Here is a 24,565-nt window from a genome sequence, read left to right as displayed (position 1 = left end):
AATTGATCAACACACTCTTACGAGGGCTTTAAAACCCAGAAGCAATCACTCATATCCACAAAGCAGTATAAAAACCAAACCGTTTATTATATACATTCAATAATAATGGAGAATAAACAGAAGGCAGATACAAGGATGGCAAAAATAAAACATATGAGAGAACACATTGTGAAATCAAAAGTCACTTTTGTCAAATGCAACTTGAAATAGCATGTGATACACTAAAGAGGCCACATGCAATTCACACGCATTTCCTTCATCCCTGCTCACAATGTTGCAACATCCAGTTTGATGTAAGCACAGTGCAAGGACTCAGGGGGGTCAGAGTTGAGGACCGGGCTGTGTGTTAACTTGGCTTCTGTCATTCAAAATTCCTCCCGGGCTGTTTGAAGAAGATTCCCCTCCAAAGAAAAAGCACAGAACACTTGGTGCACGCAACATTTTTTTTTTTCTTTTTCCCACTGACAGGCAAAAATTTGAAGGGCTGCCTCAGCACTGTTATCATTCATTACAAAAGAAAACCCACAGGGGGAATGCGGAGGGTGGTGGAAATCCCAAAATGAAACTTTCAACATATCTGATATGACTGCTGATTACCGTGACAACCTCAGAGGCATTTGACTGAGATCAGACATATTATTAAAGCGGACTGAAATCAGCTTTGGGCTCGGATACCACTTTTTCTTACTTTCCTTCTTCACCTTCTATCATGGAACACCGTAAAGTTGTTCCCTCGTCCCTCCGTGCTATAAAATAAACATCTCGCTCGCGCACCTCCATCTTGTCGTCCTCCAGCACTAAGATTTGAATTCATGCACAAAGCAAAAAGTTCTGACATCTGTTCTCTCTCAGGAAAGCATGCATAGCAACACTTGTGGTAATACTTGTAAGGAGTAATAAGACAAACAAAATAATAATAATAAAAATAAGAGCGCACCAAAAATACTCACTATAGCACACAGTGTCACAATCATACAAAACATCCTCACAGGTTTCTGCTCCATGAGCAACTCCGGAAAGAAAAAAAAAAAAAAGATGTCCTGTCAGATATGGGATTAGAAATCCTCACCTCAAATTTTTTACCATCTGCACAATGTTTGCAAAACGCAAGTCCTGTCCCTTTGCCTCTAGCATTGGCAATTCCAAACACCCCCATCATCTCCCAAAATGTCCCTCATGACTCCAACTTCGGTCAGTTTTGGATTTGCAGCAAAACAGTTTGAATGAAGGGCTGGGGAGGAAAAAAAAAAGTCAATTATCATCATGTGAAGAAATATTCACAGGTTCCCAAAAAGTGCTGCAAACATTTAAAATGTCTTGCATGCGGACAGCACTGGACTGTTTCAACCTTGAAAAAGACAAAAAAAACATACATTTTAAACCCAGAGATTAAAAAAATATATAATAGTCAAGTACAGGCAAAACAACCACAAAAGAAAGAGAAATATATCAAGTCTAAAATGTGCTTTCTTCAACAATAACAAAAATCTTTGGAACCAAAAAAAGGCAAATATCAACAATGACATAGTGCGAGTATATGGAGGTGGGTTACATGGAACAAACTTGGCCAGGCCTCCTATAAAATAAAAAAAAATCATAGGCTGAAAACCAAAAACATTATCAAGCCAAAAATCATTGTCATGTCCAGAAAACGTTGAAATGACTTCTTTCATGGGACCAGCAGCATGAGGAGGGACAAAATGCAGATGTTTGCTTTCCCCTGGTCTTGTCTATTAAATCTCTTAAAGGGGTGGGGGGTCTTTTTTCTCTTCATCCATCTGCCGGTTCTTTCACTGCATTACCGTTGGAGCTACAAAGTCTGACAACGACAAAATAAAAGGAGTCCTTGGGGGGGGGGGGGGGGGAGAGCATTCTTCCTCCCTCTTAGTGTTGTTGAAATGATGTCGACCCAGAAATAAAGGCATGTTAAATAAGTATGGCAGCAAAATTCATGAGAAACAAAATATTGAGGTAACGTAGAAGCCAAAAAAAAAAAAAAAAAGATTTACATATCATTGTACCCTTGGGTGAATGGAGACGTTTTAGGGATTCCACCAAAAATTGAGCACTGCAAGCCATGTTGGTAATGGTTTTGGCATTTTTTTGGACTGCCAGTAAGAAGCTTCCATGTTCCACAGTGCCGAGGGACGTTGCTTTTCTTCATACTAGTGTTTTTAGTGTCTCTTTTACTAGCAGTGCTGTTCTTGTGGCAGCTCAATCACCAAAGGACACTGTGGGAGTGGGTGCACAGAGACTTGAGAGAGTGGCTTAACTGAGGAGCTTGAAGAAAACAAAAACATGTAGTGTCGTGTGGCGGATCAAGCGGGATCAGTCTCTTTCCAGCAGATCCAATAGTGTTCCTAAAAAGTTAGCGGTCATGAATTGTGCCAAGAGCTTTTTCATTAGATCCTTGTCAGACAGAGAGAAGAGAATTGATGATGTGGCAACGTTCTCTCTTGCCAATAGAAAAAAAGGACGGTAGGGAGAGGAAAAAATAAAAATAAAAAGAGGAGGTTGTCACTCTAGTCCACCAGCAGAGAGATGGAAGGGTGCGTCTGCAGAACAAAGAGCTTCAAAAAAAGGCTTCTGGAGGGACAAGAAATTCCTTGGGTGTAATTTGTGGCTTTAGTATGGAGCGAAGCGACTGTATCCCGCCCTGTATAAACTGGCCTGGAACAGACGAGAGAGACAACCATCACGTTGGGGGCTATTATTACATTTGCGGTGTCACTGTTGAATATTTTTTACAATCGGTTCATGTAATGATTAATCGAATAATTGCTTAAAATTTTATTTGGAGTGAAAGTATATTAGAACAAATATTTGAAATTAAAATATTTAAAATGTAGAATAATATTTTTAATTTACTGTACTTGGTAATTGTTTAGAGATAAAAAAACCTAAATAATATCACACAAGACTAATACAAGACTTTTCCATATTTTCATCTAGCAAACAGAAAAATAGATGCAAAGTGTAACAAAGGCATCAGCATAAATTAAAATGTATGTCGTGTTTGGATAGATTCTCTCACCATGGCTCCCACCCCGTAGGCGGCAGCAGCTGGGGTTAAAGCGTGGTATGGATCTGTCGTGTAAACCCGGCCGTAACTAGAAGCACAAAAGGAATAGATAACTTCACTTGGATTTTTTCCAAAACATCTCATTGAGCCGCGATAGCTGTCAAATGGATGTTGTGTTGCATTTTTAATTGCTGTAAATACACCAAGCTGATGTCCTTTCCAAAAGGTTTGAGCGTTCTTAACCTCAGTCCCACGAGCGTCTCCAGCGCCTCTGCAGTACAGTGAGGCGTGTGTTTGCTGGTGTTTGTCCTCACCTGTCACTGTATGCGGCAGCTGCTGCAGTTGCTCCGGTTACAGCCGCGGGCTGAGTGTAGCGATAAGCAGCGGCGGCGGCGGCGGCAGCGGCGGCGGCAGGATAGCCTCCCTGGAGACATATGTACAACACAACTGAGAAGAAGGAAGGACTCCCACAGGAAGGACTATGGGGTGCTAAAAACGGTCATTATTTCTAAAATAAATAAAATAATAGTTTCGACAATTGAAAATAAAAATCCCAATTACAAAATACAGTGATTTAAAATTCTGAGTCGGCTTCTCAGGGCCCAAGCTGGCATTATGTGCGAGCATGAAGCCAGCGGAGCTTTGTTCAACGAAATTATACGCTTTGACTAAACGTTTGCTGCTAATTCTCACTTACGCGTTAGGTTAACAGTAAACTTAAACTAACAGTTTTTAACAGTTCTAAAAGGCACATAATGCATTTCCATCTTTTCAAACATTTATCACGTGAATTCAGTGGAGAGGGCAAAGGCAACAGAGGGGTAGACTTAGAAAAAGGAATCACACACTCGCAGACAAAACCACTTACACAATCCTACGCTGACACGGAAAATCAAACAGCGACTGACTTCACGTGTGACCAAAATTCCGATTTATGAAATGCCCGTGTGACCTGATCAAAGTACAGCACGATAAAGCAGAAAAACATAACACACGCAGCACCGGGGCTGGGTGTGCGGATGCGGGGAGGAGAAGATTGAGTTATTCATGAAGAAGCGAGGTCTTGTGGGTGAGTGCAAAAAAAAAAAAAAAGTGAAGGCTGTTAGCAGAAAACACAGCTTGTCTGCATGCAGCACACATGCTTGAATAACCATCAGGAAGAGACCATGTTCTCCATTCTAACTTGAGCCCTTCAAAGCGTCTCACCTTGCTGTGAACGGAACCTCAATTTCATATTAAGGACATTGCGACTTAAAGTTTGTATTCAAACCAACTATTATTTCCTTTTTTTCTTTTAAATTTGTATTCAGAAAAAAAAAAGTAATCGTCAATTCCTCAAAAACTACTCAACCGGATGAGATCAGGCTCTCTACTGAAACTGGAAATCAAAACAATTTAGTGTTTTAGTAAAGACCCCGCAATCAAATAAAGTGCACATTTCAGTGAGTTAGTAAAAAAAAAAAAATTTTTTTTTTTTAAAGTAGAACATCTACTAAAGGACAATATGTTCCAGACCAGCTCAAAAGATGACTGTAAGGTCAGAGTAGGGAGCAACAGGAAAGCAATGCACACTGTGGGTTTTGGTGTTCAGTTGACCCTACCTGAGGCAATCTGGGACTAAGGACTGAGTCCTGAAACACTAGTCTATAGAGAAAACAGAAACAACCGTTGTCAACCTGGATACACACACACACACACACACATTCACCTGCAAACGCCGCTTCATCCACCCACAGAGCAGCTTGTAGTGGCATCCACAAACTCAAATGATTTCATCACATTCAAATTAGTCTGACTTGAGTCGGACTCAAATTTCACGAGGCAATTTTGAAAGAGTTTGTGAGTTGTGCTATGCTTAGCACTAGTTCCACTGTCCAGCGGGTAAGCCAGAAGCTCTGTGTTGCGAATGACAGGACCAACATGCTGAATCACACCCAGAGTGGAAGAGCGGGAGGAAGCCGTGAAAGGAGGAGGGGAACAGAGCCTGTGCTGGTGGGCGGTGAGTTTACTTACGTATAAGTCCGCAGCGCCGTAAAAGCCATCTTGGTACACCACGCTAAGAGAGAGAGAGAGAGAGAGAAAGAGGGAGGGGAAGACCACCGAGAGGCAGAGAGGGAGGCATGTGGAGGAAAAAACGGAGGAGGCAGAGTGGGGCCAGGAGTGCAAAAACAAAATGGTGCACAGTCCCAAAAAACATAGTGGGTGAGAGGGAGAGAGACAGAGAGAGAGAATTATTTCACACCCATGCAGCATGCAAAAGTAATACAACTCCATTTGAATGACAAAGAAAAAAAACAACAATCAATAAACAACCTGAACAAGCTGTTTTATACACCACGTCAATAGGGGGCGGTAGTGTACCAACCGCAAGTGCCGCAGGAACTCATTTAACCTATCTGAACATTCATTTCTAATGTAAAATGGATGCCACTTAAGTCAGTTAAGGTCAGGAAAATAATCTTCTAATGCTCACCGACAAAATTTGAGCATCGGTTGAATCATAGCAACTGAAGCGCCATAAAATTCGACATCAAAATGTTCTGTTGCCAAATGGGGCTACGCAAGCTGAAAACTATTGACAGGTCAACAGTTCCCAGAATATTATTTGCGTTTCAGTGGCTTGAAGTGAAGCAATGTTGTTGTACGCAGATGGCTAGCTTGTTCAGCCGCTTACAAATTGCCCTTGAATGCTCCAAACAAAACATTCAGCAATACAATGCATGGCAACTTATTGGACTTAATGGCTCATTATATAATCTATCAACTAGATTAAATTTGTGGGGAAAAATTATATAGTAATTGCATTTTTTGGAAAAAAAAAAAACATGTGGGGAGGATATTTCCACCTTGAAGCAGCACACAGACAAGAAAATTTAAATTGTGCTTGGCCTGGAATATTTGAGTACTCCCATGACCAATATGCAACTATCACAGCACAGCAACATGCAGAGTGTCCACAACTCTGGGGACATAATAAATGCGAATAATTAGGTGTGCAAGGAGTCTGCTTAAGCATAATTACTGCTGGTGGCTGGTTGGCGCTTGTGCAAATTCAATGATGGCCGCATCTGCGTGAATCCCTAGATGGCTGTATCTGTGTTTATTCAAATCAACCTCCGGCGCCGCGGCCTAAATCATTGACGAGCTGCCGTCCAATTGACAATCTGATTTCTGAGTGGAGTGTGAATCGTATTTGAGCTTCTGTATGAGCACAGCTGTGTTAAACAAACACCTGCTCAAACAGAAAGTGGAAATTTCAACTCAACGTGACATGGGCAAGATGTTCATCGATGGATGTAACTGCTGATGTTACTTTGATTTCTTTTTTTTCCCAATTTTATTTTATTATAAGAATGCGGGGGCAGCTACATATGGGTGGATTCTGGATTTCAGATTATTTCAATATTTCTCAAATTCTCTTTGGAAGAGTTCCAGCTCATTTTTTAAATGAATGTTTATTTTTTGTGATGAATTATATTTGCATTTTAATGGGCAACATTTACAGTATATGCAAATTGTCATTCTGTTTCTAAATGTCATTTTAGTACAATTCAGATCAGATGACTGATGCTGTTATATTGCATTTTTCCTTTTTCATTTTAATATCACTGATTTCTATAAGAGGTGTATTAAGTCAAATAAGTTCCCCATTGAATGCACCGCCTGCGACTACACAAATCATGTGAAGTCCTCAACTCTGACATACTGTGCACAATGTACTAAGCGTTGTAACATGCTTACCCAGGGTATGCGGGGATAGCAGCCTGAGGCACAGCTGCCCGCACCGCACTGTAGACAGGCCGCCCCCGTCCGCGAAGGTGAGCGCCACGGAACGCAGCTGCCGCCGCAGCTGTCGTGGCCGCCGCGGCTGCCGCGGGGTACGGGAACCCTGGGACTGGACAGGGTGAAAGAAGGGAAGGGAATTGAAACGTAATGTACAAGGATGTGGCGCGGAAGCCCACGGTGAAGAAAAGCAATTGAGCAAAGCGAAGGGAAGTGTTGTACTATAGCCTGCAGGGTTTCATTTTAATAAGTAGCAGCGGGGACAAGTGCTAAGCAAGCAGTGCATTAATACAGAGTGGTAACGACTAGGAGAAATGCGAATAAGGGAATCCTGTGTCGACCTACCGGCATAAAGCTCTGGTCCGTACACAGCCCCGACCATTGGGCTCAATTTCCACCCTGCTGAGAGTCATAGAAAAATAGTGTTGGGGAACAGATGAGATGTTGCGGTTTATGAAGAGCATTGACACAAGCGTTGAGGATTTGCTTGTTTGGATTATCAGGTGAGCACAGAGCCTCGTCGTTAGTAGGTCAGTGCGATTGTTACCGTAGGGTAGCGTGCTCAGAGCCTCTCCATTAGGGTAGGGGCTGACCATTTTCTTGTTAGTCATCACCCTGGCAGTGGCGTTATTCACCTGGCAATGGAAGGACACACAGTCAAAGACACAGAGACACAAAAAGGACACTCAAGTAGACTTTTAATGACTTCATGATAAGGCCGATGCGGTGCCGCGTTGTATGTTTGGAGAATGCGATTGTGTGTCTATGCTAATCGATGTGGACCCGTGTAGCGGATGCGATGACTGTTAGCTCCTCGAGTGTATAAAAGTGGGTGGGAACAGTTGTGGTTATTTCGAGTCATCATGCAATTCAGAGCAAGCTGAATCTGATTCATGGCGAGATTTGAGGGCTGCCACAAGCTACATTGGTTATATTGCTGCAGCGGCTAACATCAAGAGGAGCGCATTTTGGGCATGCACAATCAGATATAATAAGGAGGCTGTCCAATCCAAGATGGCTGATTATCACTCCTCGTCTCAGAGCTTCAAAAGGATCGCGCTACGCTTCTAGAATTTATCCTCATCTGCCTTTGATGAGCTTTAAGGAAAAGAGAATTCAGCCCTCTGCCCAAGCTCCCAAATCTGTCTGTGCCGCAATGCCGGGATTTATGACCTATAAGCACCAAGAGGGGAGAGGCTGACAAAGAAGGAGCGAGACTGAGGAACGAGCATATTTGTGCACTCATAGATGGTGCGCTCCCATTAAGAGCCCATTAATGGCGAGGATTGCCATCCATATTGCCTCTCGAACTGAGTCATGTTCTTCATCTGCTCAGCTTCATTCACATGGAAATGAGCTTTGCCTCCTTTTGCCCTCATTGCAAAAGACAAGGTCATTGGCAAATCATCCAATTAGCTTAGCTTGCTAACGCAAGTGCCGTAGGCGGTTGAGCGACGTCAATAGATTAACGCGGAACGTTTTGCATCAAAGCAAACTATAATACATTGTTGTAAGATGTTTAATTTATGTCATCTTCCATGATGTCGCTGCATTGGTGTAATGTGAAATCAATGGAATAGGGCAACCTGACAGGAAGACATGCAAATCAACAGAGACGCGATTGGAAGGTAAATCTGAAAATGTTAAAAGGTTAATAAAACACTCAGACTTTTGTCCTGCCCTTTACGCCCACCCAGTCCATTCGGACCAAAAAGACAAAATAAAATCCCATTTCCATATGAAACCAAATCGGTGGGGTTTACACACCTCAAAACAAATACAAACAATACATGGGAGAGTAAAAGGGGGTGCAAAAACATTTGTTCTACAAAATCAATAATCAATATAACACAGAAATTACAGGCAGCCAAATATGGGCGCATCACATGACCAAGAGTGAGTTAAGAAACTAAAAAAAAAAAAAAACGAGAAAGAAAAACAAAATCAGCCAATCAGCAAGCGTCGGATGCAGCATAGAGACCAATCAAAACAATCGCAGCACTCCCACGTCAAACACATGAGACAAAAATGGTGTGTTGAAGGGGAAAGGATGCAGGTGAGAAGTACAGAGAAAGAGCCAGTCCATAAACAAACAAAAACAAAATAACAAACAAGGGGTAATATTTACATGAATAACACAAAAACATCTAAATACAAAAAAAATATATATAGATATATAAGTATATGAAGGTGCATCATTCAATTAGATCTGGTGACCATTCTACTGAAGATCTCATGTGGGTGGGTTGAGAAACAGAGCACCAAAGGATGGATGGAACCGAGCGTGAGAGAAGATAGAACAAGAGAGACAGAATTAGAAGAGAGAAAGAAAGAGAGAGAGCAATTCTCATTCCCAAAAAGGAGAGAAATAAAATGGACATGAGACACTGTGCCAGGCAGAGAACTGTGTGTCACAAACTAAGACCAGTACACTATGACTATCACTACAAACTACTGATACACAGACAATCCACTACAAGAAGACCAAACCAAAAGAAGGAAACAAAACGGCAGCAAAATCCCAAAAAACAGCAAAAGTAAACCCTGCATCGGTTTAGAGGCGCATATGGTTTACAACACCGCCGGATTAGCGAGCTGGACGACCATGGCTTCTTTTCTACTGTGATTTTGAAAAGTAGTTTGGAACAAAATAAAAACATTTTTTGGCTTGTCCTGGTGGGTCTTGGTGTTAGTCAACTATAAATTAAGCAAATAAACCATGACTTGTCCACATTATGGCCTGACATTTTGTATTTGGTTAAAAAAAATAATGGCAAAAATACGATTGTAAAGGCTTTTTCTTCATTTTGGAAGGACTATCCAACAGACTTAAATGATTGGGGTTTTGTCGGAAAGGCAATTTTATGTCCAAGGGATTTAACTCATTCACTGTCATTGACGGCTATATACGTCAAAGAGCCATTTTAAGTGGGCTGGCGGGAAAATGGGTTAAAATCATACCAACGTTTTCTGGGAACCAACGATTGTGCCAATGTCAACATTTTGAAATGTGTCAAATTTACAAGAATATAAAACACTGGCAGGTCGTTAACATATAAAATTTGCGATCAGCATTCACTGGAGAGAAAAAAAATAGTTGGCAACAGTGATTTTTTTTTTTATCAACAGGATGACTACTTCATATATTGATGGATAAGCAGAAAGACTGTGGAAAGCCGTGTCATTGCATAGAGGCGGGTGATTACATTCGATCATTCCCAGTGAGGTGTTAATGGTGCGGGGGGGATGGGTGCAGAAAGTATTACGGTTACACAATCCAGACTGTCGCATACAGTGTTTCTGTGCGTGCCATGTCGGGACTGTAAATTGAGATGTACAACAGCTGTCCGGCTCGATAAATAAAATGTGAATTTCAACTCATGATGGAATAAGAGTATCTGTACATATTGAGAAGAAGGTCCATTTTAGGGGTGAGGTGGAAAAAGGGGGATCAGTTCAGTGATGAACGTTTGCACACAACTTACCATTGCAGCAGAAACAGCGAGCGGTTACCGTGGAGACTGACAACAACACACAGAAGTCGTCAGGGAAACAGAAAAAAATATATATATAATAAATAAAGGAACAAATAATCCAGGCAACAAAAGAAAGCTAGATGTCATCCCCCTCACCATCCATGTCAACTGAAAAACCTGATAGCAGCAGTGTTACAGCTCAGAAGAGAATGAGAGAAAAAAGAAAGACAGAAGAGGGAAAGGGAATGGGAGCCCTCAATGCTTAACGGAGATCTGCGCATTATTACGACAATCAGGCCTGGGAATGGGATGTGTTTAAAAAAAAAATTAAATGCAGTGTGGGCCCTACCTCGCTTTTAATTCAAACACTGGTGATTAGGGTAAAGTAGCATTTTTTTAGTCAGTCACCCAAAAAAAAAAAGAATTTAGAGAAATAAAATGACAATTCAATTGTAACAAAGGAGGGCAATTGGTTGCGACGAAAAGTGAAATGAAGAAAAGACAAAGTGACTGGCAATGAAAGAGTTTAGGAAGGCAAGGATTACATGTGACAGCGAGAAGGACAAGGATGGAAAGGCCAAAGTGCAAATTTTCTTTCTACAAACGAATACACATGATAAACTTTGTCATTCTAATTTGTCTCATCCAGTATTTTGATATCAAAATGAAGCTGGTCCAATCCACATCTGAATTATTTTTGATTTCGGATCTGCCACAAGAATTGCTTATGGTCAACGTGAGTCCAAATGAACAGTGTGTGGCACCATGAAGAAGTGGGAGGCTGAGAAGGTTTCTCTCCACACATACTCATGCAGTGATGATCAAATCTGTCAGATGAGCCCCAGTTGGATGAAATTACGCATGCAGAACGACACCATTTGCCACACTGCTTGTGTTCAAATGCCCGATTCAAACTCTGCGCTGCGGAGGAGCTGACGCTTCCTGTTAAGACTCCATCTCACAGAAGAAGGAGCAAAACTCAAAAGCACGTGACGGGGGGGAAAGGGCCACTTCTGTGGATACATTTACAACAAAGAGACTTCTTCGAAGCGCAGAGTTTTAGTCCAGGAAAAAAAATAATAAAGTACAACAGAACTTACAATTTTCCCACCTATCAAAATTAGGCTGCATACATGCTTGGTTAGATTCATAGTGGCATGTACCAAAGACATGTCAGCAGTTATGCTTTACTGACCTTTTTTGTTTTTAAATACAAATAAACATTCCAAATAAGAATGTAGTTATTCAGTCCATCTGCAAAGAAAAGACAATTCGACCTATACCCAGGTGCAACATTCCATGCCAACAAAACACAACCCCATCACCAAAACTAAGACGTATCACAAACAGCTCGAGAATTAACATGCAAGGGAAGAATCTGCACACCCTGATCAGATCTGTTACACTACGTCTATATTTCCACAGGAAAGTACAAGTCATGCACAAATAGGCTACGTCGACTTAACTCATGCCAGTGGAACATCGTGAGCCTCCTTGACACACACTCAACATTTCAGTCGAACCAAAAGTATATCAGAGTTTGTGAATGACAAAATTTGGTTGTGTCGCCAACTGTAAACAAATAGTTCCCCAAACTCTGAAGTGACCAATTAAAGGAAATGTTTACAAGAGCATCACCTGCAACATAGGAGAACTTCCAGACAGCACTGCCGCAAATAGAAGTGCCTGGCCTTGTTTTCTCCAAAGAAGGAAGAACGTGTAACCCAAACCCGACATGTGCCCTGTGCCAGCCCTTTTGTTTCTTCAAGCCCATGCACCATAAACCGACACTATACCCCGACTACTGCTTCACGGCAGCCCAACATGATGACTACTTGTAACAAAAAGTACAACAAACAGTGCATGCAACAAAGTTCTCTCAGCGGCAGAATTGCTTTCATGCAATTTGGGTTGAGGCACACTCAGCTTAAAGCAATGCAAGGGACAAGACAGGCTGCCACTTCCGAGTAACTTCATCCATATCCATTCAGCTTGCTGATTGACTCAAAGTGGAGCTGACAGAGGATGTTGTACCAGTGGATGCAGGCCGCTATCTTGTATTTGCAAATGCAACGGAAGAACAGAATACAGGACTGAAAGAGGGGGGGGTAAAGGGCCCAGCCTTCGTCCGTCATGCGGGTCCTGCTGACACACTCTCACACACACATAAATGGGAGTCAGCACAGTTAGCCCATGCAGAGCTCTTGTCCTGCAGTGACCTGGGTCAAGAGATCCAAAACAGATACAAAAATCAGAATGCAAAACACCTGTAATATTAAGACGTACATCACGTGAACATGCGCCAGTGCTGCTGTGATTCCCAGCATGCTGCTGTTGCACGAGGTGCCACAATCACCACAATATCAGGAGAGGGGAACACGGGATTTATTGTACACCGAGGGGAAGAAATCAGGAGATAGCAATCTGCCATGCATTACAATTCCACTGCATTCCTCTCGTGCCCTCGGGTGCCGACCACAGAGACGTCATTCCAATTGGTGGTGAAAAGTTGTTGTATCAATGTGGCGACAAGTTGCACATCAAAAAGCAGAGGAAACGACAGCTTCAAGAAGGGGGAAAAAACAAATGCTGCAGAGGAAAAGTACCCCAGCATGCCTTAAATGTGTTCTTGCACCCCCAATCAGTCTCACCACAAAATAAAAGAACAGAAAAAAATATATATATTTATTACAGCGGACCAGGCAGTGGGATATGAATGCTGCATCAGAGCGTTATCAATGCTAGCAATGCTAATGCTAGCTAGCAATTAGGGCTTCTATAGAGAGTTAGAATGGCAGTAGAGACAGGGCAAAACAGTGCAGTGGACACAAATGGCAAAATTACCTCAATCTTACGACCTTCCACCAATGTGCCGTGGAGCTTTTCGCGGGCTTTCTCGGCATCTGCGCTGGTCTCAAATGTCACAAAGCCAAAGCCCTGCGGTGCAAAGAACGGGTCAACAAAGTAGGCAGAGTCTGATTTGTCATGGGAGGGTGAGCAGATATTTCAATTGCAGTTTAAGATCATTACTTCCAATTTTCCCATATTTTTTTGTATTAATAAACATGTACATTTGCTTACCTTTGAGCCCCTCTCATTGAAAATAATTTCTACGTCCAGAATCTTCCCATATTGCTGCAGAAATAACACCATAATTACCACAAAAAAAAAACTAAGAAAAATACTTTACTTGGACGTGAATACATATATTTAGAAGGTTCTGACTTGTCAGGTACAACCTTTTGCACTAGAGGTCCCTATTGCACATAGGGCACATTGCTGGCATTTTTTTGGTTTCACCTTTCTCCACCACTCAGTTTAAAAGACTGACACATATTTATTGCCCAATAAAGCATCAAGAGAACAACCACGAACGTCCCGTCCTATCCTGTACCACTGCCTTGCCAAAGAATTACTAACGCGTCTTAAATGTTCTACTGAAACTTTTGTAGGCCATGGAAGGCTACACAGTGACCAGAGTCTTACCCCAAACATCTGCCTGAGGTCCGGGTCACGGAAACGGAATGGGATGTTTGAAACGTGGAGACGTTTGGGGGTTCCTTTGGCCTCCGGTGAGTCTCCTCCAGAGCCCCCTGCTGCTGACCCCCCAGTCACACACTGTATAGTCGTCTCCCCTTGGGAGGTCTCATCGGTCTTATTCTGCGATAGAAGACAGAAGGTAAGAAATATTGGGGAACGTAGGTACGGTCAAAAAATTTGGTAATATGGCTGAGTAGGATTAATTAAAGTAGCACACCAAAAAAAAAATGTTCCTCATGCTTTATAGATTGATTGTTTACACACCAACCATCACCATTTAACAAACTAGCCGATAGGCAGCCAAAAAAAAAAAAAAATGTTGAGCCTAAATTGTGCCACGAGTTGGCCGATGCCATATAATTAACATACATTCATACATTTACAAATCCAATTCACATCAAACTGCTTATTTTGCCATATCAGTTAGGAAAACATGTAATTAGAGAGGCTTGTGTTATTTGGAGTGGATTCCAAGTTTCATTCCACAAGGGCTGACAAATCTAAAGTTAGGGTTGACAGTGACCCGAACTTCCAGCAAAGCACACAATGCTTACATTGTCGTCGATGGTGGTACTGGTGGTGTCCTCATGAGCATCAGCGCCTACCTCAGCTGTTCCTTGACCCCCTGCACCAAACATGGCCCCGGGGCCAAATTCTGTCCCAGCTATGCCATTCTGGGGAGGTGGCGGAGGAGGGAACGCTGTAAAGGCGGGTGCCACCAAACCATCCTGTGCTCCTGTTGAATCCTGAGGCCCCTAAAGGAAAACAGATTAAAAAAAAATAATATTATTCCATGAATACATTCCAATCTATTTCTGCAGCCATGAAATAGTTCAAGCACACATGAATTAATGCGCATTTTGAAATGCAGAGATGGATGGACATGGAAAAAAAAAAAGAAAATCCCAGACAAATTATTCATGACACATTGAAAGGCATCTTGTTGAAGGTGTTAAATACTTGACTACAGTAGTCAATAAATAATAATGGATGAGTCTGTCTCGTCTAAGATATGTTTTGGTATTGCATACAGCGAGAGGGTTCCTAAGCAGATCGGCATTTTGCGAGCTCAGTTGTTTTACCTGCGACATCGTATGTTTTTCTATACACAGAGCAGATGAGGGGGGGGAGCTTTCAAGCGCGAGTCTAACGACTGTCTGCTGACTTGTGTGCTGGGCCGCGGGGGAGTACACAGCAGCCAAAGTCACCCGAACGCGGCAGCCATCGACACCAACTCGTCAATCAAACAATTCCCATATGGCTCCTGTGACTGTGAGCAAAATTGCACGGCAGATGCTGGAAATACTTTGAAACTCATGTCTTTTCCAGCGCTTGGAGACTGACTGACCCCCACTTTCAAGTCACTCAAAAAATTCCTTCACTGTAATGTCCATCAAGTAAAGGTTACTGCCTATCTCCTTATAAGGTCCATTTAGTGAGGAAGCCTTTCTCACTGTGGGCCAATCACCCACTCACATTCAGAAATGACGAGAACGAATTGTAAAAAAATTAAAATAGGACATATAAGAATTGTCAACATTCTGACAATAACATTTCGGCAGCTAGGATGTGTTAAACTTACAGTAGGATTTTTTTTCCCGATAAAAAAAAATAGCTCGGGAGTAAGATATTAACAGATTTGTGAGTGCTGTAAATTTGGCAAAATGTAATTCATCAAATGATACAATACCTAACTGCTGTCGAGGATTACGATGAGTTGAAAACATTATCAATCAATCGGAAACAAGGAAAGGCTGACTGTCAACATATGTGTTTATCTTATCGTAGCTTGTTCATCTGCTCCCGCTGCTGTTTCATGCTGCCTTTTTTTTTTTTTTTGCTCACAGGCACCAAATCAGACAATATAGGACAAAGCATAAGACAAGGAAGAAACCAACCTTGGCACCTGTCAGCATCAGTCTCAGCACATACAGTAAAAGTTCAAACTGCACAGACGTCTTTGTTGACCATATTGGCTTCCTGAACCAGAACTAAGCGCCTGACAACACATAACAGAGCTTATATTGTACATAATCATACCGCTGGTGAATGCTTGTCAACACAAGTCGTGACAGCAACTTCAGCTACCTCATTTCACCCTACACATGAGCCTGTTAAGAACCCCAAAGCTGAGAAGAAGACATGCTAGAACTGAACCGTGAAACAAATAATCCCCGGGGCTTGTGTCCGCTATGGAGCGCACCCACACAGACGTTTATAGCAGTGAGGCGTGCAACTGCAATCAACTGTATAAACATTCAATGCAACATTGTTGCTAATAAAAATAGCTGTTCTTATTTGTAAACAACAACTGAGAACGGACATGTTACTTTTAGCAAATGCTAAGTTCCAACATCTGTCCCTAGAAGCAATGTGAGAGCAGGTGCAGCATCAAATGTGACTTCATACAGCTTCGTGGACACTTCCACGGAAACACAAAACTCATGTCGGCTTTTTATTTTTCTTCTTACCAGCAATGCGGTCGGGTAGTAGAGCCCCATCATTGTCTGACCTGGCACAACAACTCTTGACCAGCTCTCCAATTTGACGCTCTCCTCCCCGACCTCCCCTCCACTCCCCTGCCTGGGCTCCAGGACCATGAGTTGACAACCGCTTCGATCCACGCTCGCCTTCACATTCAAATTGTCCGCTCTTCCTTCTCTTGGCTTTGTGTCTTCTTCCAAACACAAGCTTCGACTGTCTGTCACCGTCTTTCCTCTTGGTCTCACCAGCCGGCTCGGCAGCTCTAATCCCTTCAGGCCTTGGCGTCTCTCCCCGCCTGACAGCCGGAGACTCTCCCCTCCTTCTTTTGCTCTCTTCCCTCTTTACAGTGTCTGTCTATCATTCACTTGCTCATGTTACACGTTCCCGCCTCTCTTTTAAACCTAACCTCCTTCTCGAGCTCAGTGTCTCCCAACGATCAGAGCATCGGCGTAGCCGGGCTAAATCCTCCCCGGGTCGGAATCAGAGCTGAGTCTTCTCGATCGGGAGGCAAGAGAAGGCTTTCTTCGATTCACACTGGCGGTGTGAGAGTACAGAAGGCAACCCCCACTGCATTGCAGCTTTTTTAGATGATTTATTTATTGCGTGGCAGCTCCCAAAAGCAGTGGTAGCTAGCTACTAGGCAAGACTGAAAAGATCTAGCTATGTGCGTAGGCTCCAAGTTTACCATCCTCTGCGGCGGCTGCGTTCAAAACACACAAGGGGATCTCGCAAAAAATGAAGGGGGGGAAACCCCAAACTGACTTGAATCTTTAGCATGGTTATTTTAGATGCGGCTCCACGTGTCCCAACATCGTATAGTTGCAGAGATGAGAGAGCAGTTTTCCGCACCGCACTTCCATATGCAAGAGATGGAGCACTGCGGAAAGAAGCCTTGATGCCAAGCTTTCAGACATCTGCTGAGTCTGGCTGGAACTGAGTCCAGAGGGATGGAGGAAGGGCGGGGTCAGAGCTGGTGGGGGGAAAAGGAGCATGGGGGGGGGGGGGGGGTTGTCCAGCATGAGGGGGGGCAAGGACAATGGGGGCAGTGGATGCCAGTGACAGATAACAGGATGAAGAGATAAATGGATAAAGGGCTGAGTGAAAAGAAAGAGCAAGGGATGACAGGATTAAGGCTGTAAGTGAGGAGGATGAGAGGATGAATGAGGACTGATCTGAAGATTAAGCACACGAAGTGAATTTTGCGATAAACACATGCACGTTATGCACGCGCCATCAAACTAATGTGCTGACTCACACAAAGGCCACAAACATCAATTGCGCTTAATTTGTCCCCCCCCCCAAAAAGAAATAAAAATAAAAATGTTATAGTAACGGACATTTGTTTTAGCTTGGTGGTGTGCCGGGGACATTTTTTTTTTAACATGAACATTCGGAATGAATAATCACTAAACAAGCTAATCCAGCAAGGCAGGCTTTGTTTTACTATATTTGCATTGTAACCAGGAGTTTGTGTACACAAGCGAGCAGAAATAATTGTCATCATTTGTAAACTACACTTGCCTTTTATCATTCCCACAATCAACATTTCCCACCCCTGATAGAAGGCAAACAAAAATTGGAAAGAATACTCGGTAAAAGAGAAATGTAGCACGAAATCTAAAATACATAAAGCTGACTTTGAACTTGACAGTTAAATTCTTCCAGGCGTGCCCTGGTTAAGCTCCTGCCATGAAAAGCTAAGAGAGCTCTATTCCCAAGAAAGGAGATGCCAAGCGCAGAGAAGGATGAGGATGAAAAAAAATAAGCATATATGGGAGGAGGACATTTCCCATGTTGGGGGGGGTGGTGAAGTGACTCACAGACCAACACTTCCCTCCTGTGGCACCGCTAGAAAGCTACATCCCAAACACAAGTGCAGAAGATGTGGGACACACAAGTGTTTTGTCATTAGCGCACCAAAATAGAAGTTGTGCATACACACAGATTCGCTCACTCAGTGCTGCTGCACAGAAGCAGATAAGAAAATTGTCCGCCGCTCTTCCACAACACTGCACATAAAAAAATAACAAAAAAAACAGCGTACTCTAAAGTAGATGACGGCAGCATTGCGATCTGCTGTCTGAGGAGCCTTTGAAAGAGGAGCTCAATGGCAGGCAGGTTCTTTCATCCTGTCCTCCGAGAAGCTTCGTTTATGAGCTAACCAACGGATGACGAAATTAAAGAGAGCCTGGCAGAGTTACACAGAAAAGTCCTGCTGCAAAACTAAATGGATGAACTTGAAAAAGTATTCAAGAACATTTGATTTCTTCGTTCCAAATGTGCTCCACGGTATGTCGAATTAGAAGGACATACTGGTCTTGTCATAAAGTTCTCACTCATCTCTTACCTGATTGTGAGGTGTGTATCCATGGAAACCAGGATTTAAAGGCTCATTGTTCTGAAAGAGACAGAAGGAGGGGAAAGAGTGCAAATGGCATTTAAGCGGCTGGATTATGAGAAACATATTTTACATTATAACTGTTTTCTACAAAGGGGAATTTTTTTTTTCTCCCCAAAAATTGTTTCTCACAGTCAGATTTTCGGATTCATTCGAATCTGTTCATAAGTGCAAAAAAAATAATAATAAAGGAAACAATATTCAGACGTGATTTCTGTCAATAACGAGAAAAGCACTTCAAATCAAATGGAAGCCATTTTTCATATCCCCCTACTCTCACACAGTCAGCACATGCCCCAGAAAGAAGTGCTTTTTGTTCACTAATTAATTTTAATTAGATTATTCTAGTCCGCCGGTCCCCTCTTTTCTCTCTGACTCTCATCCCGATGTTATTTTGTCCTGGTTAGAGGAACTATTGTGAGGAGGTGAGGAGGAGGCAAAAGGGGGAAACAAAAGAAGGGGGCCTGGAACAATGGCTGAAAGTTAACCAAATGCTGATATTTTGACAGCAGACAGGGAGAAGACACGAGCGCAGTACTGCCTGCTGGCGTGCCTCGCAGAGAAAACATGACCTCCTACTGAGACTCATGCCACGAATCTCCTATGAGGAACAAGAGATGAATGGGGGGGGGATGGTGCAGTTGGTGATCTTTAAATAATTTAAAAAACTAAAACAATTTAAAAAAAAAAAAAAAAAAAGTATGCAAGGTTCAAAGCTACAGGAGTAAAGACGACATTCACGCAAAAAAATAAAATAATAATCAAATGCAAGTGTCAGAGCACATTTGAGCAAAAAAAAAAACTACCAGCGAGAATGCTGATGGAGGCAGGAAAGTTAATGGAGTTCAACCGCGACTTGAAAGTAAGCACGCTAAAACCAAAATGTGATGAGATACAGATGAGGCGCAGATTGAGTCAGAGGTTAGCTAAGTTCTTTGCGGAGAGACCACGTTGAGGTAAGACAACAGTAGCTCGCACACATACAGTGGATAGAGAAAGTTTGCACACCCCTGTTCAAATGCCAGATTTTTTGGACAAACCTTTACATGATGTCAGTTGTTCATTTTTACTTCTTTGCTCAGAAAGATTTCTTCTGTAGTCGTTGTGACGGTTCTCTCTCTTTTTTTTTTTTTTAACAAAACCTGGCATCAAAACAGTGGTGTGGAAACTTTTCATATCCACAGTATGTTGAAACTTTATCTTGAAGGGAATTTCACTTTTACATAAACGTCCACTGTAGTGTCAAAAAGAACAAATTAAGAAATATTAGGACACTTTACTGACACGTTTACAGACTGTGGGACAGAAATGGGACTTCTCAAAACTAAAGCCATAATATCTTAGTGAGATGAAGAATTTAGATGCAAGGGAACTAAAGGTGCACGACCCAAAAAAAAAAAAATTGGGGAAAAAAGATGACGTATTTTCACCCGGTCCTCTCTCGTTCATACAAAACAGTCTTTTCTTTGTTTCTCTCTCTCTCCCCACTTCCTGTTTCATCTGGAACCAATTTCCCCGCCTCACGCCTTGTCCCCAGGGGGAACACTCTCCTTGGTGCGCCACATTTAGAGGGGAATGAGCCGGCTCATATTGGACAACGCGGTGACTTTGTAAAAACAGCTGGTGGCTAAAGACAGGCATTTTGCATGCTGCTAAAAACCTACACTTAGAATCTACGCACTAATATATACGTATATTTATTAAGATTGTTGCATTACACCACGGATAGGATTCATATATCAATTTCTGGCCCTTGGTTCAATACATAATTAGATTTGACATATTTAGTGAGTACATTTAATGGCAGAAACTGAATTTATATCTATTTATGATATTCATATTGCGTAATAGTGCAGGAGTTCCCAAGTTGCAGCAAATAGTCTGTGTCTTGTAGACGACACAAGTTCCATTCCCAAATGCTACTGCTAAGGGTGTATGCAACAAAAACCTGATGCAAAACCGCATTACCAATTAAATGTGAACCTAAATTATAGCCGACCATCAAATTATAGACGTTGGTTTCTGCAGCGGGTAGAGCAGAGTGGAAAAGAAGAAACGGGGGGGAACACAAAATGGGTGGGAGGAGGGTTAGAGCAACATCTGGAATCAATCTGGCGAGAAAGAAAGGAGGGAGGGAGGGAGGGAGTCAGCAGATGAAAAACGAATAAGGGGGGGAAAATAAGGAGAGAGAATCAGAGAAGGAGGAGGAATGCAGGAACAAAGTCTAGAAAAAGAAGGGAGAACTCCCAAGCAATGAGCCTGGCGAAATGGAGACAATGAGTCATGGGAGAAGAATGCTGTTCAGATTGATTTTCTTTTTTTTTTCGGTGGACTTGGAAAGAAAAACATCTAAAACATTTATTTTAAATTCCAGTTTCCACCAGTCTGGCTGACTAACAATTTTCCATGACATTCTTATTTTAAAAGCATCCATTTAAATGACTTGCACTGATATTTGCTCACAATTCATTTCTACCATTTTGTTTTGATCCCTGACCAATAGACCAAAAGAAAGAGGAAACTGGAAAAAAAAAAACATATTCAAGTTGTATTCATGACACTGTAGCAGTCCATTACCGATGACCTCGTGTGAGCAAAACACTGAATTGACATTTTGCTGTGTGGGTGGAGATGGGATCACATATGACAGTTTGGGGGCAGCCGTGGGGAGGAGGCGGCGGCGGCGGAGGGTGGGAGCGCTTGTGCGAGGTGGACTTGCCATAAAGCAAGAGTTAACATGTGAGTGTCATGTTAAGGGGGGGTGAAAATAGTGTGTTAACAGGAACAAATGGGAAGGGGACATATCGATTTTTTCTTTTTTTAGGAAATGTGACTTGCCCGTTGGTGACAGTTGACCGAATGCACAGACGCCCGCAAACTGTTGTTTTCATCTTATCGCTGCTGCCGGTTCAAAAGTCAGGTGTGACGCTGACTAAGTTACAGCTCAAAGTTTACCAGTAATCTTTAAACAGTGGGAGAGTACCAGAAGGCAATGAGGGCGGCACATATATATATGCATACTGCTTGAAGTAATTAAGCAAGATTTTATTCTCATTATATTGGGCCGTATGAGTCATTAGGAGAACATTAACGAAGAGAAAAAATAATCTAAGCCTTCCGGCGACATACCTGAAATGTAATTTTGTTATGCTGCTAATAAAGCCCTGTCATCAGTAGACTTTTTATAATCTGATGTCTGAGGCACACCGTAATCTTCAATGACAACTAGGGCGGGGCAATTATGGTAAAAATACTCTTCGTGAGTTTTTGGATTGATATTGGAATCGCGATTATTTGTTGCATTCAAAATGTTGTATTTATTCACCTGCCAGAACTAAAAAATATCTTGAAAGAACAACCAGAATATAGATTAGGAACAAAGTAAAATAATTAGGGCCGAACGATATTAGAAACAAATTATACAGTTATTGAATATAGCAATATCCATATTTAAAATGTACCTAAAGAAATGACATTTTTATTAGCCAATGAAAGAATTAAAAAAAAATTCATGGGACAAAGTAAACAAGCTCAATGTATTTTCAACCAAATGTGTAGATACCAGCATCATATTAATGAGTACGAAAACCAAAATCAGCTTTTGAAGGGTGATTTTATATACTGCACAAGCGTGTCGTTCTCGTGCAGGTAGCATGTCCATAATGACAAAATACGACAATCTACCCATGCATATCAAGCAGCCAGCCACTCTGCTTTGGCTACGCCCGTTAAAGCGATCAGTCTGCTCAACGCCCTCCCCTAAATGAGCTTTGATCTTGTTAGTATGACACAAAGCCTCTTTAAAATTCGACATTCTGTCTTCAGGATCGTGGAGCAGAAAGGGAATGTTGAATGTCTAAGTGAGCTACAGTGCATTAAATCCAGATTAATTTCAATTGAGATGATGATTAGGTGCAAATGATTTGCAGTCTCAGCACTTGGGTTATGAAAACAGGGGGAAGACCAGTACAGAGGCCCCCCCTGAGCCCCTCTCTCCTTCAGCTAATACCAAAAGGCTCTGTTCTTTGTCTTTCACAGTGGTGACCCTCCCCCAATCCCCTGTCTGCCTCCCTTTTAACACCTAGCGACAATCAAGGGGTGGGGGGGCATAGCGCGATTAATAGCACATGCAGAGTGTGCATCAGTTCTTGATGTGGTAGGTGACTCACTTTAAATTGCCAGCAGGCTTTGTAATTGTGTCCTATGTGAATAAAATATTCCAAGCGTGCCTCGCAATAGGCTCCCCCACAAGACACGCAAGAGGAATGGTTGTGATCACTGCCGTCTGTCAAAGTAATGGAGCCTGGATCATGTTACCTTTGTCTGGCTCGCTCATGCACCGTGCAAGATGCAATTTACGGGTTTTGCGTTGGTGCACGGTTATGTTGTGGGGGGGGGGGGGGGGAAGAAAAGCGAACAAAAGACTGTAGAGGTGACAAAAACAAATGTTTACCTGTCCGATGTCGCCAATAACATTCCCAGTGCCGTCTATCCTTGGTCTCTTGCACTCCGCCCCGGTCAGGTCAGTCAAAGCAGCGGCTGCAAGAGCGTCTGGTTCCGGGTCCCCTCGCTTCATCCCCCGGACCGTCGCCGGACCTCCGGCAGCGCTTGTATGCGGCACCGCTGATGTATCGATGTCTCTTTCTCGGTCCATTATCCCCCGATTAACGGGTAGCATTATAGATGCAACGTCGGTCGACATTAACATTGGACGGCAGAGAGTCTTCGCCCAAGAAAAAAAAAATATTGGACTGTGTTTTTCCCCTTCTTCTCTTGTCCTCGTTGTCCTCAATGAAGGATTCGGATGGATGATACGAAAGTGGCTCTCGTAATTCAGGCAATTATTTCGTGTCTTATTGGCGTAGGCTACTCAAGGCAGAACATAATGGCTGTGTCAGGATAATGGATAAAGCACAGCGGCTTTTTCCATCAAGTCAAACGCCGCTAAATAAGTGACCCAATTTAGTGAAGACCACACGTCCGACTCTTGTCTGCCTGACAAGCTAATTAGCTAGCTAACCTTAGCTAGCTCGCTAGCAATACATTCCGCTAGCTCTATGAATAAACGTGGCTCGGAGAGAACACTCTCGCTACCAGGGGGAAGAGAAAGAAAAGGTTATAAATTGTCCACGACGAGTCCTAATGTCTGCCGCGTCTAATGGGTGGCTTCTCGGTAAACCTTTGTGTGGATCCTACCAGGCTTTCACTTGATTCCGTCCGTCCCTTTTCACGCCGTGGGCTGCTGTGGAGTGTGGATGTGGCTCCAGCACGATTTCCTCCGATCTGAATCCCACTTGGCGTAAACTCCTAGTGAGTCTGAGTGGGCTGGTCCACGGTCAGATGGATATCCATTATTGGGCAAGGATTGGTTAAGATGACTGGTCCTGGATCTGTGTTACATCTCGTTTTCAGCTACCCGGAGTCCGCAATACCATTTCAGCCCCCTCCTATTCCATCATTTTATTTTCAAAACGGGGACATCATTTGATTATTTGGGTTCGACCCCCGTGAGGAAAAGCGGTTAGGAAAACGCATGGATAGATGGAATACTGCTCTTTTATTCGGTGCTTCTACCTCATCGAGATATTATAAATAGGGAAAATGGATAAAGCAATAACAAAACAATAGGACATACGTTTTAGTTCAATAGCTTGGATTATTGTGTAATGTTTACGCACGAATATTAAAAATGATTAAACTTCAATCTGTCACCCAGGAATACGCACTCATTACTTCACGATGACACAGTTTTGTCAGTGATAATTACGGAACATATATTTGTATGAACAACAGTTTATAAACAAAACAATTCAATTATGTATTGTAAAGACAGTAAAGTTCGAGTGTTTCTATATTTGCAGA

At 42.5% G+C, this 24,565-nt stretch overlaps 1 protein-coding gene across 7 annotated transcripts; it reads right to left on the bottom strand.

The window, feature by feature from the left end:
• Window positions 1–452: 452 nt before the first annotated feature.
• LOC119125333 (RNA binding protein fox-1 homolog 2-like) lies at window positions 453–24,081 on the bottom strand. 7 transcript variants are annotated; one of them, XM_037255688.1, is made up of 13 exons: window positions 23,157–24,078; window positions 18,653–18,703; window positions 14,376–14,576; window positions 13,768–13,941; window positions 13,363–13,416; window positions 13,126–13,218; window positions 7,353–7,440; window positions 7,151–7,207; window positions 6,764–6,917; window positions 4,624–4,666; window positions 3,337–3,446; window positions 3,035–3,110; window positions 453–2,670 (listed from the first exon to the last, which is right to left on the bottom strand). In XM_037255688.1, exons 1-13 carry the CDS (start codon window positions 23,409–23,411, stop codon window positions 2,626–2,628), a joined length of 1,401 nt encoding a protein of 466 aa, XP_037111583.1. In that variant the 5' UTR covers window positions 23,412–24,078; the 3' UTR covers window positions 453–2,625. The 7 variants fall into 7 exon arrangements, 6 of the variants coding, with proteins under 6 accessions (XP_037111583.1, XP_037111584.1, XP_037111585.1 ...); XM_037255689.1 differs by lacking the exon at window positions 4,624–4,666 and adding an exon at window positions 5,036–5,078 and having other exon boundaries at window positions 7,151–7,204; window positions 23,157–24,076; XM_037255690.1 differs by lacking the exon at window positions 4,624–4,666 and adding an exon at window positions 5,036–5,078 and having other exon boundaries at window positions 14,427–14,576; window positions 23,157–24,076.
• Between the last annotated feature and the right edge of the window lie 484 nt (window positions 24,082–24,565).

The sequence above is a fragment of the Syngnathus acus genome, chromosome 8 (assembly GCF_901709675.1).
Source record: "Syngnathus acus chromosome 8, fSynAcu1.2, whole genome shotgun sequence".
Classification (NCBI taxonomy): domain Eukaryota; kingdom Metazoa; phylum Chordata; class Actinopteri; order Syngnathiformes; family Syngnathidae; genus Syngnathus; species Syngnathus acus.
The sequence above is the reverse complement of the archived record's forward strand: the minus strand, read 5'-3'. Positions and strand labels throughout refer to the sequence as shown.